Raw genomic sequence first — 15,635 nt, 5'->3', positions numbered from 1 at the left:
AGCTCTTGCTATTCGACTGCGCTAAGCTTAGCCGATCTGCACCTGCGAGCACCAAAACATGTGAAAATGTGCCCAAGGCCATCACGAAACTCTGCAATGGCCCAGTTTGACAATCTGCTAAAGCAACCTGCAGCAAGCGCGAGCAAGGGGGACGATGACACTCTAGTCTAGACTAGCCTGCAGTCGAACAGAGGGGCACTGCCGGAGATCCGGACCATTAGCCCTAACGGGCAGCTTCGCCGAGCGCTCGCAAAGCCGCCCGCTGGGTTTCTTCCCAGTCCGCAGTGCCGTACACTTAGTTTAATTTACGCGTAGCCTAAACAGTGGTCTAGTGAGTGTCGATCGGAGGGGTAACGGCCAACACGTGGGAAGTTCTATCAGGACTGATTTGTGGAGAATCTCGGTACTTGCGCTGGGAACCTTGATTTTTGGGGATGGCTCACTTGTCGCGGTTCTTGGCTTGCGAGTAGGGAATTTCTGAGCCGTGGTGGTGGGCACGTGGTTGGATGGATACTTTCAAAGGAAGCAGGATGGATGAAAGCTTGCGCTTTCACATGCTTGGTGAAGTGTGGGGGACGTGTTTTCCTTTTCGGGATGGCATCGTGCAGTAGTGGGATATGATCCTTGTGTTGGTACTCTGTAGAGAGTTTGGAGATAGCTGTGCCCTCGGAGATGGTATTTGATGGTCAGCTCTGTGCCGGGTCCGTGTTGGATCCGTCCTGTTTATGCGGGCTTATTATATGGTTTGAGTGGGACTGGGAGTTCCCTAACCACTGAAGAGCTTGCGTTGCTCGAAGGGAGTGTGGATAGTGGAAGTAGGAAAATGCAGCTTGAGGAGGGGAGGGAGTCATAGGTGTCCATAAATGCTGATACCTAAGATATGGATTACTCAAATGTCTACAGGGTCACCCATTCCTGCTGGCGTTATCAGTCGAACCTTGTGATCGATGTTGTCTACATTCGTCCGACGGCCGTCCGCGGGAGCACCGATACAAATAAAGAAGCAAACATCTGGCTTATCATTCGGCAAGGATTATGATAGCGCTCATGACCGACCTCTGCTACTGTTCCACTAGGATACTAAGGAATGGATGCTCCGAAGGAGCTTGTTTGTGAGCCAAGGTATGCGAGGTTCGTACCTGCGTCCGACCGATTGTATGCATAGAACATAGAACAATCGACACGACTTCAGCAACGAAGTGCAATAATCCCTAGGCACTCAAAAGCTCCATCGCCACCCAGGCAAATCATGAAATGTGAGCGACTCAATTGTCTGTCTTCTTCATCCGAGCTCTAGTGGTGGTCATCTGCGACTAGATAAATGCGCCACAGAGCTACTTGTGGTTTTCACGACCAAGATGAACTCGATTCTCTTGAGAATCGCAGTCGCGGCATACTTCCATGTTCAAAAAGCGCAATTTCGTTGTCCTTATCCATGGAATTTCTCTACACTGTGCTCACCGTCATCATGAGTGCATCACAGTTCTGCATCACTTGCACTGCTACCGTGGCCAAGCCTATCGATGTCGGAAGAGTGACGCCGGAAATGACTCCTCCCACCGCGCTTCGCAGCTATACTTCGCCGCACTCGTTCGCCCCGAGGGGACTTCATCTCATCAACTACCAACTCCTCTCATCACTAAAATACTCTGAGCGACAGGGAACATGGCAGAAACTACACCCCATCGAATATTCTGCATCCCGGAGCTGGTGGTGCAAATCCTCTTGCAGATGGACATGCAGACCTTACTCGTCTCAACGCGAGTATGCTACCTCTGGTACGACTTAATCAACAAGTCACAAGCGCTGCAAGCCGCGCTCTTCCTCCAGCCGGCCGGAAATAACCCCCAAGGCGAGCCACGCACCGCCAACCCGCTCATCATCGAGAAAATCTGGCCCGAATACCTCAGTCGATGTTCGGGTCCCTCTCATAAGAGATATTACGAACGCCCCGAGGCCAGTTGGAGAAGGATGCTCCTCCATCAGCCTCCAACGACGAAACTGTGCTTTCTGGACTACGCGAGAGACCGGGCCGGCCCCATCACTCCCTTTGAGGCTGGGTATTCGTGCAACTCACAGTGCCCGCGCGATGGGTTTCCTCGCCTGCAAGACCTGCAGGAGGGGTTAGAGGCCTGCGTGCTGAGGACGTTTGACGAGCGGATGATCTTCGTCGAGGGGTCGCCCCTGTATTCTCAGTATCGTCCGTGGGGTATAATTCAGCCAGAACGTAGTAGCTTCGATGCGACCGCAGCAGGTTCGTGCGAGAGGTGCGATCTGGTGACCTTTCGGGATGCTTCACCCGTGGTCGGGGATGTCTCGGAGTGGGACGGACAACTGGTAGAAGCCACTGCAGGATCACTTTTTTGGATCGCCTTTCCTACGCTCTTCGTTGGCCTCGAGAACCGCCGACCGGATTGGTCCCTAAGGAACTATCATCACTACGTCGGCTTGGATGAGGTTCCGATCTTTCCTTGTGCGGAGGGTTGGCGACGGTATAATGACACTATTGAAAGATGCCACAAGTTGGAGCAGAATGGCTGAAGAGAATCGCGCAAGGAACCTAGGGTGTGTGCGGTGTTCGAGGAGATTAAATGCGTGGAATAATACTTGCGCCTAAAAGAGGCAGCGAGTTTGAGACGAACGCGACATGGTATAGTAGAGGGTATGGTTGTAGACTTACTCGTCTTTACTTGGCCTTGTGAGTATCACTCAGGAAGATTTCAATGATTCAGTGCTACTTCAATTACTCCGTTCGTCGCACTTTGATCAGCATGAGAATACGTGGCATCGAACGCAACGATGTTGCGGTAGATTGTTTCGCTAGCGAGAGAAACGGTCTGATTACTCGGTACTGACGTTGATATGGTCGGTCGATTCGTGTTATTATGAGTTTCTTTCGAAAGAGAACAACATAGTACGCACCTTCCACTCCTAGCCCTGTTCCGTCATACAGACGAGTTAGGTAGTTATTTGGAAATTCAAGTTTCATTGCCTATTGTCCTCAACTACCTCGTGTCGCGTTTGTACCTATCCTGATACTGTGGCTATCGGCAAACTGCTTTTCAATTTGCTCGATTTGACAGAATTGTCCGTGGTGACTCTTCTTCACAGGTCATAAGCCTCACCTTCATCCGAGCCGAGTACCGACAATGGATGCGGTAACTGATAGGCATGTTTGTATACCTAGTAGTGTGGATTGGGAACATGCTGGTGTTTGTTATGTTTGTTGCATTTGTCTTGTTGAGTGTATTTGGCTCGTGCGTCTTGTTTGGTCTGTTTGTCGATGCTGTTTGTTGTTTGTTTGGCCACACCGCTTCTCTATTCGGCCGACACATCGGAAAAGTATTCCTGGTGAGTGCCTCAGCAGTCGGGTGTCGACGGGACTCTTTGCCCATGGATTTCCCCCTCCGCATCTTCTCTTCCTGACATTCATTCCTCCGCTCTCTACCGTATTATCACCATTCTCAACCCCACCTTCTACTATCCCCGCATCTGACCCACGGTTCTTATTCCTTCAGACCTGCTCTTTCCAGCTGTATTCTTATCGATCTGTTTTGCGATAATCCCCCTTTACCTTCTGATCATGTTCCTACAATGAGTTTCATCCCCCAGTTCGGCAATCTGCCCACCATCCAAACCCGCAAAGCTCTTCTCCTCCTAGATCTCCAAAATGACTTTGTGCGATCGAATGGAGCCCTACATGTTCCCAATACTGCCGACTTTCTAGAGAACATCGCTCAACTCGCCAGCGCCTTTCGCCGGAATGGGGACGTGATATGGGTGCGCTCCTACTACCAGTCCCCGCAACCTCTAATCAGCCCATCGGACGGCCAAGACCTCGTGGTGCTCAGTCGACACGACCAGAACGCGCGAGCCAAGCGTACGCCAGAGGATGAAACTGTAGTTGGCGATCGGAAGATGGATGATGGCCACACCATCGATGAGGAGGCTTTCCTCTCAGCCAAGACACCGCGGTGCTGTGTGCCGCAAACGCCTGGAGCGCAATTCCCCGCACCCGTCTTCGCGGCCATCGACTCAGAATCAGATACCCTGATCATCAAATCGGGGTACTCCGCGCTCAGCGACCACAATCTCATCCTCTCCTTCCGGACCCGGTTTATCACTGAGCTCTACCTCTGCGGGTCGCTATCTAATGTATCCGTCTACGCCACCGCTCTCGACGCCGTGCGACATGGCTTTTCAGTCACTCTGGTCGAGGACTGTCTTGGGTACCGCAGCTTCCACCGCCATGAGGAGGCGATGCGTCGCATGGCGGACATCTTCGGCGCCAGCGGGATCACTACGCAGGAGCTGCTGGAGGAGCTGGAGTGGGAGGAGACCGATGCGATCGCCAGAAGTGGCAATCCCCGTCCGGTACGAACAGGGAATCGTGCTGAAATCGAAGGGATCATGGATGGACTGGGGTTCGGGTCCAAATCCCGATCGGCGGCCAGGAATGAGAGCCCCGAAGCTTTAGTGGGCAGCGGCCGGCGCCGCAGGATTGAAGATCTCATGGCGGAGTTCTCCGATCACGACAACCCGAGCCTGCAAGAGCTAGCTAATATCGCCCGCGCACGAGTGCGCGATGCCTCAGAAGCACAATCCACGGATCCTAGCGCAGTCAAGGCTCGTACACGTGTCCGTCGCACAAAGAGACCGAATGCCAAGGGCGAGTCAGGTGCGCACACAGACACGCGGCGAAGCGAGAAATCGAGAAAACGCGATGTGTACAGGCCGGGCGATGTAATCGGGGAGGGCGACTCTAGGATCTTATACGATTTGGAGTTGCCAGAGAAAGCCTTTGAGAAAATCCGGGATGAGGTGGCTTGGCAAAAGATGTATCATCTTTCTGGGCAGGTCCCGCGGTTGGTGGCGGTGCAGGGGCGTGCGCTGAATGATGGATCAATTCCGATCTACCGTCACCCAGCGGACGAGTCGCCGCCACTGCAACCGTTCACTCCTACGGTGGACGAGGTACGGGTTGTGGTTGAGCGTATTCTGGGCCACCCACTTAATCATGCACTTATCCAACTCTATCGGGACGGACAAGACCGGATCTCGGAGCATTCGGACAAGACTTTGGACATTGTGCGGGGCTCTTTCATATGCAATGTCAGTCTTGGTGCTCAGCGCGTGATGGTGCTGCGAACCAAGGGGAAAGACTCGGAGGGCACTGAGAGCGGTCGCCTTACGCAACGCATACCTATGCCACACGAGTCATTGTTCATTCTTGGGGAGCAGACGAACATGCGGTGGTTGCACGGCATTCGCCCCGATAAGCGGGCCACGGACGAGAAGTCTTCCGAGGAGCGAGCGTATGGCGGACAGCGGATCTCCCTAACCTTTCGTCACATTGGCACCTATCTCAACCCAACTGGAGACGCGATCTGGGGCCAAGGTGCAGTGTCCAAGACCCAGGACCATGCCCATGCAGTGATCCACGGGCACCCAGCGGAAACCGAGCGCTTGATTCGGGCGTTCGGACAGGAAAACCACGCGACCGAATTTGACTGGGACGGGGTCTACGGCGCGGGTTTCGATGTTGTCAACTTTATTACGGCTACGACCGCCAAGCTTGTGGTCGGGCCGGACCCCGTGGCTAATCTCCGGGTGCGTTTGTGCCTGGGCGAGAACGGACTTCGCTACGATGCGACCACTGCAACGGGTGCCGAGACTATGGATCTGCCGCTTTACATTGGTCATGGAGCTGAGATTGCTAGCGATTCCAATATCCTGACATATTTTGCCACTCACGCCTCGGAGCTCGTGCAACCGGGCGTGGAAGCTTTGCGCGGGGGTAACTTCCTGGTCGAGATCGACCAACTCCTAGCCACCTGGCGCAATCAGATGGACCGATCGAGGGGCATCGAATATTTGGATAGGTGGGAAGCAGCGATCCAGACACAGCCGTTCGCAAGTGGTGCCTCCTTTGGAATTGACGACTGTTCCCTCTGGCCCGTTCTTTGGGAGGTTCAGGCAGCCGGGCAATTATCAAGCACTCACTATCCGAACCTGGTGCAATATTACACCCGAGTTGAGAAGCGTGGAATAGTGAAAGCCACGCTGGAGGAGATATCATAGAAACCTCAAACCCGAACATAGACATGTCCAATTCTCGATTATGAGCATAAGCGAGCCAGTTCAGATACCATTTGCAATGCACAAACTACCACTATACATGACAACTCTTGTCCTTATCCGTCCACTGCTTTGTCTTTCCATCTGCTCAATCACAAACATGTCCCCTCAAAGCTCGTCGTCGTCAACACACTCTTCAACGACGTACCCGTGCAAACCACCGCCTTCAAGAACGCCTCAGCCACGACCTCCGCTCCCGCAGGACTGGTGTGGGTGTGATCGACGGGGAAATACGAGTTGACGGTGGCATTGCCCAAGGTCTCATAGATGCTGTCCACGTAGGACCAGTGGTCGACGTACTCGACGCCGGCGACCTCGGCGGCCAGCTCGGCGTACTCAACGAAGCGCGTGGGGGAGTCGACGAAGGTGCCGGTCTCCCAGGGGTTGTTGGGGGTCTGGCTGCTGAGGATGACCTTGGCGCCCTTGGCGGTGAACAGCTTGGCGGCGTTCTCCAGGTAGGCGGGGAAGGTGAGGATGGTCTCGTTGACCCCGTCGTAGACGCTATAGCAGACTTCTGCCCCGGTACCGGAGCAGTCGGTGCGTCCATTGTCCGTGGACAGCGAGCCACCGTCGTTGTGGCCGAACTCGACGATCACGTAGTCGCCCGCCGTCACTACATCGGCGATGTTCTCGAACCGACCCTCGCGTGTGTACGAGCGCGCGCTGCGGCCCGCGACCGCGTCGTTAACCACTGTCGCGGAGAGGTAGCTGGCGAGGTACTCGCCCCAGCCTGATGTCGATCAGCAGGGCCGTTAAGAGAGGGATGTCCTACACATACCGTTGGTTCCCGACCCGCCTCCATTCTTGGCCATGGTCGAGTCACCGGCGAGATAGACCGTCGTGGCGAGGGCAGAGGGGAGGAAGAAGAGCGGTGCAAGAGCGGCGGTCTTCATTGTGGTGGTGTTCTTGGCTGTCAATCTTCTTATGGACTGTCTGAATGATGAATCGAACTCAATGCCGGCTACTCCCTCCCTTATATACCCCCGACCTCCAGACCAATACGTGGAAAATCCCATTCAACCCAACCCACACGGACAATTTCCCTCTCTTCCTCCTACTCCCACCGACCTCGGCCATCGGACCAGAATCAGCATGTCAAACACCCCCAGTCTCAGGTTCAGTATGGGGTAGATGCACTCCAACCTTGGCATTCTGCACGCAGCTTGCAGCTCGGGGGAATACTCCCAAACTGCTTCCTTTCGACATGGAGTTTCGGGGTGTTTGATCCCGATGCTCGGATACTTACCCTCCTCGTGGACTCTAGCATCCTTTCACCTACGAATAGAGTCGTCGAACGGAGACAGAAGCGCAAACAAGCCCGCCGATCGACAGGGTTCAAGGGTACAAAGTGCTATATCCTCGGGTCTACGGAAGCGGGCGAGCAAGGGGAAGGGGGGACCGTGCGGAGCGCAGGGTGTATTCTGGGGGATTTTTCCCACCTGTGAGGGTGGATATGACGTGATGAAAGGAGCTGGAGTTCTGCAGGATGGATGTCGAGTGGATATTGGCAGGGTGACAGGGTCGATGTCAAAGGGTGTAGTTCCGTTTCGATCTGGGATTAGCGGGGCGGGAAATGAGATGCGTTAGTTTGTTAGTTTGGTAGTTTGGGGGGGCGTGACGGAGTGAAAGAGCGGGGTACAGATTGTGGATCTTACTTGGGTGGTGCTGGGCGTCAAGCGCGGTGGTTAACCCCGAAATCCGATTGTTCGCTTGCTTACATACGGCAGGTAAGTTAGGGCGTGTTGCTCGGATTTTCTTTGGCTGGTATCCTAGTCTGGGGTGGAGGGTATGTTGCTGTGCGGGCATGAGTGTGTCGTGGTGTATCTTCATGCTTGGTACTTGATCCCAGTGCTGCTGAAGCTTAGTCTCGGAGATAAAATAGCACGAACATCTTCAGGGGTTGACAAGTCCGTCCTGATCGGTCATTTCTCGGGGTGGTACAGTCCTTGGCGAACGAGCAATGACCGCGTCGATGATGCAAGAAATGACGTGCCCACAGGATTCAATCCCAACTCTTGCAGAGTCACAAAGCCAAGTGCACACACTCTCCTTCCTGGAATGATTCTAACTATGCCAAGCTCTTGGGACCCCACAGCTCTGCACAAATAGAGGCTGTCCTCCGCCAGCTCGGGACTACTCAGGACTTAGGGCAAGCAGCAGGAACGCCAACTTGCCGCTACTCTACCTGCCACAAGTTCCGTGACACATTCCATAACTCGCGCGTAACTGTATGACTCGAAACTATTTCTCTTCTGTAGACTTTCTGTACCCGCACAATACAAATTGTTTTGACTCTGAAACCTTCTCGCCGCCACGAGAGTCTGGCGGCTGGGCTGGGCGGGACCAAGCGTTTCAGCCTCCTCCTGCCCGGGTCTCTTCAAAACAGTTTTCAAGTCTCCACCTCGAAGGATCTAGACTGCCATGTGAGACCTGTCAGGCACTGCTGGAGCTGGGGATGGTCCTGGTGGAGATGGACTAGTCACATTCCTCCGTGTATGCCCACTCTGGCGAGTCAATTTGTGTATGGGAGTAGTAACGAAGTTTGAGATATGGTGCTCAACTCTTTGTTAGGGCTCAACTTGTCTGGATAGTGACTTTGGTTGGGAGAGTGATTTTGCTGATTCAAGGCTTGAGGTAGAGGTCATGGATAGGTTAATTACTTGGTGTTTTCTGTGCCTCAATCCACCCCAATCCACGCACAGGCATTTTTCTCTTGCATCAGGATAGTTGTAACTAGATTCTGGACATCGGGAGCAGCAAAGAATGTCGTGCATCAGCGGTCTCCAACTCCGTAGTTTAAGACAGGCTGTGACCATCTGAGACTGGCTACATTGTATAGCCATGATGGCTATCATGGCGAGCACCTCGACGTCTAATACGCGATCGCTACCTACCTGCGTCAGCAATCAGGTCGTATCACGACAGACGACATCGACTGTTGGTCATCAGAAAAGGTTTCCCACCATTGGATTGATCGCATTGATGGGTTCGAGACAATACAGAAAGCTCTCTCATCCAAATCTGCGTCTTCAGCAATGCCTTCTTTTCGCAAAAGCAACCCATACGATCAGCTTCTAAGATGTACTAAGCCAGCAGTACCAGAGTCTAATATACACCCCGAGCGCAACTCACATCAAAGAGAAAAAAGGTTACAACTTCTCAAAAGTCGGCTTCCGCTTCTGAATCCCCGACAACAGCGCCGCCTCAACATCCTTCGTCTGCAGCGCCGCACTATTCCAAACCGCCGTATACCGCAGCCCTATCAACGCGTTAGCATCATGATCACTCCCCGATCCCCTCGAAAACAAAACAACAAGGAAAAGCACATACCATCCTCAACCCTCCGATCCCGCGACCAATTCAGCAACTCCTTCGTCCCCTGCACAGCAACAGGACTCTTCCCCGCCATACGACTCGCCAACCCCAACGCGCCCTCCACCGCCGCCTCCTTATCCTTAAAGACATGCGTCACAAACCCCACGCGCAGCGCCTCGTCCGCCCCAAACTCCCGCGCCGTCAAGCTCACCTCCTTCACCCACCCAAACGACCCCACCACTTTCGGCAATCGACTCAACGTCCCGATATCCGCGGCCAACCCGATATCCACCTCCTTGACGGCGAAGCGCACGTCCTCCGTGCAGACGCGCACGTCCGCCGCGACGCTGAGGTCGATGGCCAGCCCCAGCGCGAAGCCGTGCATCGCCACGATGACGGGTTTCTCGCATTTCTCGAGAGTGGAGATGCAGTGCTGGAACTCGTGGATGTGGCGGCGGAGGTGGGTCGCTTTGCGGGCGGGGTCGATCTGTGCTGATTCGGGCGAGAGGGTGCCCTCCGAGGCGGCGTGGACGTCCAGGCCGGCGGTGAAGGCTTTGGGGCCTGCGCCGGTGAGGACAATGGCGCGGACGGCGGGGTCAGTGGAGAGGCGGGTGAAGATGTCCGAAAGTTCGAGCCACATTCTGTTTGTTCTTGGTGTTATGACTGGGGATTGTGGATTGTGAATTGTAGGGGTGGGGGAATCGCGGGGAAGGGGGAAGGAGAGGCGCGCACGCTTCGATGAAGGCATTTAGCTTGGAAGGACGGTTGATCTCCACGTGGGCGACATATTCGCGGTCCGGCGGGAAGGTGATGTTGAAGTGTTTGTAGGTGTAGGGTTGCGACGACATGGTGGTTCAAATATATGGTGGGTGATGGTGGATGGAGAATTGATGGCAGGAAGCTGAAGTTGGAGATGGAGGAAGAAATGAGGGGGGTCAATTAAATTGTGGTCGGATTCTGGGGTAGCGGAGGTTGAGCCGAGGTAAAATCGCATACGGTGCGACCGATAAGGAACTCACCTGCTTGACTATCTATGGTGCGTAACTTGTAGTACAGTATGGTGAGTTACCGTACAGCACAGCAATCATTCTGCTGTGCTGCGGGTATGTTGGTCAGCAGCTGTGACTGTTAGTTACATGTAGACACACTGTACTCCAGTTGAAGCACAAGCGCGACCTGCACAAGTGAAAGTATCTACCAAGTACAAGGCGATGGCGCTCAACCAATTCAGGATTTGAGATCTGTAGCCAGGATAGCGATCATATTCACATAGCTACCGAACAGCTGGAGTGCTGGCCGGCCTCATTCCGGCCTGAGGCCGGACGAGCTACGAATGACTAAGCGATAAGATCAACCATCTAAACTTAACCGGGCGAATTTCGGTCGTCCTTGTCTTCCTCCTCTCGTCTTCCTTTCCTCCCAACCTGTCTGACCACCAAAGGCCCCCAAAGGGCTAAAGGGGACTAATTGCCCGAGTTAGTCACCTGAAAGGTCGCTCTGAGCTGTCTGGATAGCGCATTTCGCACAGGCGAAGGTGAAAAGGATGCCGCTCAAACCAATGCGCAAAGGCACGCGCAATTGCTTGGCCTGTGAGTTTAAGCCGTACACAGGGAAGGGAGGATCTAAACTTTTGTCCCCATTTAGGCCGCCATCGGAAAGTCCGCTGCACTTGGACCTTGAAACAGTCGTCGCAGTCGAACGCATGTGATCAGTGTGCGAGACGTAACATCGCCTGTCGACCCCAGGGGGAGAGCCGGTTGTTCCGGGCCCACGATAGGCCGAGGTATGAGTAGATCCTGGGCAACCGGTTGCGTGTGATGAGAGTAACCCTGGTTTGTGAGAATGGAAAAAGATGGATTGGACCGGTAGATCACCTCATGGTCAAGAATCGCGGGGTGAGGTTGTGATCGGCCGCCGTAGCACGGCGCGAAGCCAGGTCGATCTCAGAGACAAGGTGCGGAGTTCCATTGTATCTATCTTACTGTGTAAACCGTTGGTCGGTATTGTGCGGTTCTGAAAGTACGGGTTCAAAATCCGCTCAATCCTCCCTTGCAATATGGAAGGTAAGTGAATGGAATGAAGTTCCATATGCAAGATGTAAACAGGTCTTTCACCCGGCTAACAATAGCAGACATGCAACGTGACGGTTTGTACATCCGTGCAGGATGTCTGGGTAAAAGTCTTCTCTTTTCCCGTCTATTTTGAGGGTAGGGTGCGGACCGTTACATCGGCACCTACTACTCGGGTTTGTCCTACGTGGTTCGCGCGGCAATATAGGCGAGGTGATACTGACTATATATCTCCCGTTCAACCATCTGCTGGAAACCCGACCACTCTAGCTGTTCCGAAGATGGTTCCTGTGGGATATGAAACTTTTGCACTAAACATTCAGCACATACGACCACAGGGTGTGGAAAACAGGGCTTCCCGTCCGCTCAGCCGTACTTAAGCCACACGCCGGGAGGTTAGTAGTTGGGTGGGTGACCACCAGCGAATCCCTTCTGTTGTATGTTTTTGTCCTTTTTGTCCTTTTCATCAAAGGAAACCGGAATGCGGTTAGTAATTCTGCTTCATTTGTTTATATGGTTTGAGCAGCAGGTTTTAGGCGGACAGGGTCGATCGACGAGTCAGGTTTTGTCCAGACTGACAAACCGGGAGAGGTGGTGATTCGGGTGAAAACAACGGAGCCCGAATCATCTGTCTCAAATCACCAACACGATCTAGTCTTATTTCTTGCAACAGCAAGCTTGTCGGGGTGGTATATCGCAATTTCATCAAGTTAGCCAGATACCTCAGGGCCGTGAAGGCGTGAAACTCAGCAACGGACGCGCCTCGTGAAGACATAACAGACCATCAGCCCTTCTACGACCATAGCCCCATGAAAGCTTTATTCATATCGCGTGCCATCTCCACAGTATCCTACAGTGGAGGATCAGCAGGCCCAAGACTGTGAAATAGGCCGAATTGGATACATCGCGGTTTCCACCAAGTTACTTTCAGAAACAGTGGAAAGGAAGCTGCGCTCCGTCCCGAGCAGCGCCTGCTCTCTCCGCGGAGTACCGGCCCTAGTTGCGGTGCGCAGTGAACTCCAGATGCATCGGCTCGAGGTCAATCAAGACACAGTCGGCACTGACCGCGAGCGTCTGAAACCAGTCGATGATGTACCCTAAGCGCTCGTACTGCTGGGCGGCCTGGTGGGCAAAGTCCCCGTACCACTCCGCACGCACGTCCGCACTCTCAACCAGCTGCTACTAGCGGAGAACCGGATAGTATCCTGGCCAGTGCCGGCGCCCGGGGGCTGGTCTTCTAGCGCGGTGACTCCGTCTTCGTGGAATCCTTGATAATAGTGCTGAACTGCTACATCTGGCGGGGGACGCACATAGATGCTGGTCCGGCCAGAAAACGGTGACAACATCGAACTGTGCGGGGATTCGATAAGGAACCTCGGGCATCAGCGGAGTAAGAAAGAATGAAGACAGACGTACTATCGATATCGGTAGTATGCATGCCAGAGGAAAGTATTTCGGATCTTGTGCACCACGCCCCAACAACGCTCTGCGGTGTGAAACTCTGTTGTTCAGCAAGATCAAATTCCATAGATTGAAGCCCTTTACTTTCGTGAGATTTATCCAAACAAACTATAGTACTCTAAAAAAAAGATCTATCTTATAAATATCTGTCTTAAAATATCTTTCCGGCTCTGAAGAAATCCAAAACAAAGTTCTGCTATAATTTCCTGAAATACAATGTGATACAACACAAGACAGTCGTCTTAAAATTATATTCTCGATGATTAAAACAAATCTTTTTGTAGACAGACAGGGCTAAATTTCTTTCTGCTGAAATACCAGCATTATAAACAGATAAACTGTTTATAAAAATAGACAGAAACTAGATGTTATAAACATTAAAACAATACACTATTTTATGAGACAAAAGCTATAATCTATATTTTAGGAAGTAGTAAAGTCATGTTCGAGCTTGGCAGTTAGACAGGGTGTTCTGGATTGGATCACCATTGAATCGATATCTAGTCTACAGGTTAAGCCTATCAAGCTCAAACCTGCTAAGAAACACATTGGGTTTGGACCCAACCCATAAACCCACGGGCCTTGGCGAGGCCTAGTGGCTGCTGAGATAGACTTCTGTTGTATGCTCTTTGGTTAGAATCCTACGTCTTCTTGATTTAAAAGATAATGGAATACGTTGCGGCCTGCCATTGTAGGAATTTGCAAGTATTCACCAAGACTATAGCAAAGCGCCTGCATGTGCTCCTACCCGTGTAGAGATACAGATCCAGCCAGCAATACCTTCGATCCAGCCCGTCGGGCTTCTTCGTTCAAAGCTTTAATCTCCTCTTCCACATATGGGATACCGGTCTTCAGCCTAGACTCTTGGTTTAGCTGCTCAATCTCTCCTGGGAAGTAGACTCGCCCTACGCCCGGCGCCTTCTCGGACTGGGTAATTTTCTGGAACAAGAGGTCCATACGGCCCTTGAACTCATCAATACCCAGGAAGACGTCAGGCTTGATAGCAATCATGAGATGTCCCACATCAGACGCCCTAGAGGGGTCATAGGGCCCAGTCACGCCGCCGGCGAATCCCGATCCTGAGAGAACACCCGAGAAGACATCCATCATAATGGCCAAGGCGGACCCCTTGGGACCGCCCATCGGGAGCATGACGCCCTTGAGAGCCGCAGCCGGGTCATCAGTCGGAAACCCATCCGCGTCCAGAGCCCAGTCCAAGGGGACCTTCTCGGACCGTCGAACTGCCTTGTAGAGCTTCCCGCGCGCAGCTGTTGAAGGCGCCATATCCAAGATGAACGGTTTCTCGACACCCCCCGGTGCGCCGCAGGCGAGGGGGGACACCCCGACGATCTTTGCCTTGGAGCCCCAGGGCGCCATCGCCGGGGACGAGTTGGTAAATACCAGGCTCATCATCCCCTCCCGGGCCGCCTGCAGGGCGTAGCAGGCCCCCATGCCGAAGTGGTTTGATCGCTTGACCGAGGCCATGCCGATCCCATATGTTTTGGCGGCGGAGATGGCGAAGTCCATCCCCGCCGTGGCGGCGAGAAATCCAAAGCCATTGTTGCCGTCGACCAGCGCCACAACAGGGGTTTTGATGTCCAGAGAAGGGGTGGCTTTCGCATCCATCACGCCGCGCCGCAGGCGCTCCATGTATGAGGGCAGTCGGTTGAGGCCGTGCGTGTCGACGCCGCGGAGGTCGGCCTCAACCAGACATCGCGCAATTGTCGCGGCGTTGTCCGGAGGGACTTGGTTCTCGACGAGGAGAGATTCGGCATACTCCTGGGCCTGCTTTGCAGGTATGTACACTTTGGGAAGCTCGCCTTTGGTGGATGCCATGTCGGTCGTGTTCGAGATTGAGTCCGAGAAAAATGAAAGAACAGTTAGGATTCACTCTGAAGCTGATTTGGCACAGTCCCTCGTCAGCGGGGTGTACGGAATATATAATCAATGCGGTTACAGCCTCTGAATGGTCGGCCACTAGACTGTTTGCTATTCACTATTCACCGCAGTCGCCGGCGGAGAGCTATTCTGACCCATGTGGGGTCGCGGAAACTTCCGTCACTGCAGGATTTGCTGACTGAAGGCCTCATCAAGAGGCGCTCGGAGGCATTGGAGTATTTGGAGGTCGCTCTAGAGATTCCTCGATGACTTCACAAGACGCGTCCTATTGCCGACTGAGTCTGGGGTACGCGGGGGTTCTGACCTCGGTACGGCTGATCGTTAGGAAGGGAATCTGGAACACTCCGTGAGCTGTTCATTGCCATCGACCGTAATTGTAATCCTCAGTAGTGGTCGACTTGGTTAGACTAATGAGTCATTCGTTGAACAATAACTTGCAAAATGCAGAGATTGTCCCATTTGCGATTTACTCGTGGCTTGTGAGGTGGAGTTGTTCCAGTCGGCTTCAATTCAGTAACTTCATTCTTTGTCGACAACTTAGGGTCAGTCCATGTAGGACTGCTATACAAATACAGTAGTGGTGTGGAGAGTGGGGAGATCCTCTGCTGCGGAGCTATCTTTGGAGACCTGGTAAGTTAACTACAGCGCTGGTTGAGCAGACAGACCGCTCGAGACGGGCCCTTCCGGGTCCCGTGTCCCGTGACCGGGTGATTCCGGCCCTCGTTACTTCGAGTGTGCAAGTTGTGAATGACA

At 53.3% G+C, this 15,635-nt stretch overlaps 6 protein-coding genes across 6 annotated transcripts; 3 read left to right on the top strand and 3 right to left on the bottom strand.

Annotated features, from left to right (window-relative positions):
* Positions 1 to 1,665: 1,665 nt before the first annotated feature.
* BO66DRAFT_442134 (uncharacterized protein) lies at positions 1,666 to 2,541 on the top strand (the record flags this gene model as incomplete). Its single annotated transcript, XM_025651397.1, has 1 exon — positions 1,666 to 2,541. The coding sequence occupies one exon, from the start codon at positions 1,666 to 1,668 to the stop codon at positions 2,539 to 2,541; it is 876 nt and encodes a 291-aa protein (XP_025500158.1).
* Positions 2,542 to 3,437: 896 nt separating this feature from the next.
* Positions 3,438 to 6,193, top strand: BO66DRAFT_183811 (isochorismatase family protein family). Its single transcript, XM_025642395.1, has one exon. It carries the CDS (start codon positions 3,595 to 3,597, stop codon positions 6,079 to 6,081), a length of 2,487 nt encoding a protein of 828 aa, XP_025500157.1. The 5' UTR covers positions 3,438 to 3,594; the 3' UTR covers positions 6,082 to 6,193.
* A 37-nt stretch (positions 6,194 to 6,230) lies between these two features.
* On the bottom strand, positions 6,231 to 7,031 carry BO66DRAFT_442132 (rhamnogalacturonan acetylesterase RgaE; the record flags this gene model as incomplete). Its single annotated transcript, XM_025651396.1, has 2 exons — positions 6,231 to 6,868; positions 6,917 to 7,031. 2 exons carry the CDS (start codon positions 7,029 to 7,031, stop codon positions 6,231 to 6,233), a joined length of 753 nt encoding a protein of 250 aa, XP_025500156.1.
* Positions 7,032 to 7,172: 141 nt separating this feature from the next.
* BO66DRAFT_183814 (uncharacterized protein) lies at positions 7,173 to 7,826 on the top strand. Its single transcript, XM_025642396.1, has one exon. The coding sequence runs from the start codon at positions 7,270 to 7,272 to the stop codon at positions 7,723 to 7,725; it is 456 nt and encodes a 151-aa protein (XP_025500155.1). The 5' UTR covers positions 7,173 to 7,269; the 3' UTR covers positions 7,726 to 7,826.
* Positions 7,827 to 9,146: 1,320 nt separating this feature from the next.
* On the bottom strand, positions 9,147 to 10,340 carry BO66DRAFT_357039 (enoyl-CoA hydratase/isomerase family protein). Its single transcript, XM_025644894.1, has 3 exons — positions 10,186 to 10,340; positions 9,469 to 10,094; positions 9,147 to 9,397 (listed from the first exon to the last, which is right to left on the bottom strand). Exons 1-3 carry the CDS (start codon positions 10,299 to 10,301, stop codon positions 9,288 to 9,290), a joined length of 852 nt encoding a protein of 283 aa, XP_025500154.1. The 5' UTR covers positions 10,302 to 10,340; the 3' UTR covers positions 9,147 to 9,287.
* Positions 10,341 to 12,518: 2,178 nt separating this feature from the next.
* BO66DRAFT_442130 (Ldh family oxidoreductase) lies at positions 12,519 to 14,819 on the bottom strand (the record flags this gene model as incomplete). The annotated part of the gene is made up of 2 exons (XM_025651395.1): positions 12,519 to 12,701; positions 13,764 to 14,819. 2 exons carry the CDS (start codon positions 14,817 to 14,819, stop codon positions 12,519 to 12,521), a joined length of 1,239 nt encoding a protein of 412 aa, XP_025500153.1.
* Between the last annotated feature and the right edge of the window lie 816 nt (positions 14,820 to 15,635).

The sequence above is a fragment of the Aspergillus aculeatinus genome, assembly GCF_003184765.1.
Source record: "Aspergillus aculeatinus CBS 121060 unplaced genomic scaffold BO66scaffold_51, whole genome shotgun sequence".
NCBI lineage: Eukaryota > Fungi > Ascomycota > Eurotiomycetes > Eurotiales > Aspergillaceae > Aspergillus > Aspergillus aculeatinus.
This window is presented reverse-complemented; position numbering and strand designations above follow the sequence as displayed.

Excerpts from the sequence above, each read along its gene's own strand:
- BO66DRAFT_183811 (XM_025642395.1), top strand. The coding sequence starts at position 3,595 with ATGAGTTTCATCCCCCAGTTCGGCAATCTGCCCACCATCCAAACCCGC.
- BO66DRAFT_183814 (XM_025642396.1), top strand. The coding sequence starts at position 7,270 with ATGCACTCCAACCTTGGCATTCTGCACGCAGCTTGCAGCTCGGGGGAA.
- BO66DRAFT_357039 (XM_025644894.1), bottom strand. The coding sequence starts at position 10,301 with ATGTCGTCGCAACCCTACACCTACAAACACTTCAACATCACCTTCCCG. Across the intron at positions 10,095-10,185 it reads CTAAATGCCTTCATCGAAGC|AATGTGGCTCGAACTTTCGG; the intron begins GTGCGCGCCTCT and ends AAGAACAAACAG. Across the intron at positions 9,398-9,468 it reads GGATCGGAGGGTTGAGGATG|GGCTGCGGTATACGGCGGTT; the intron begins GTATGTGCTTTT and ends ACGCGTTGATAG.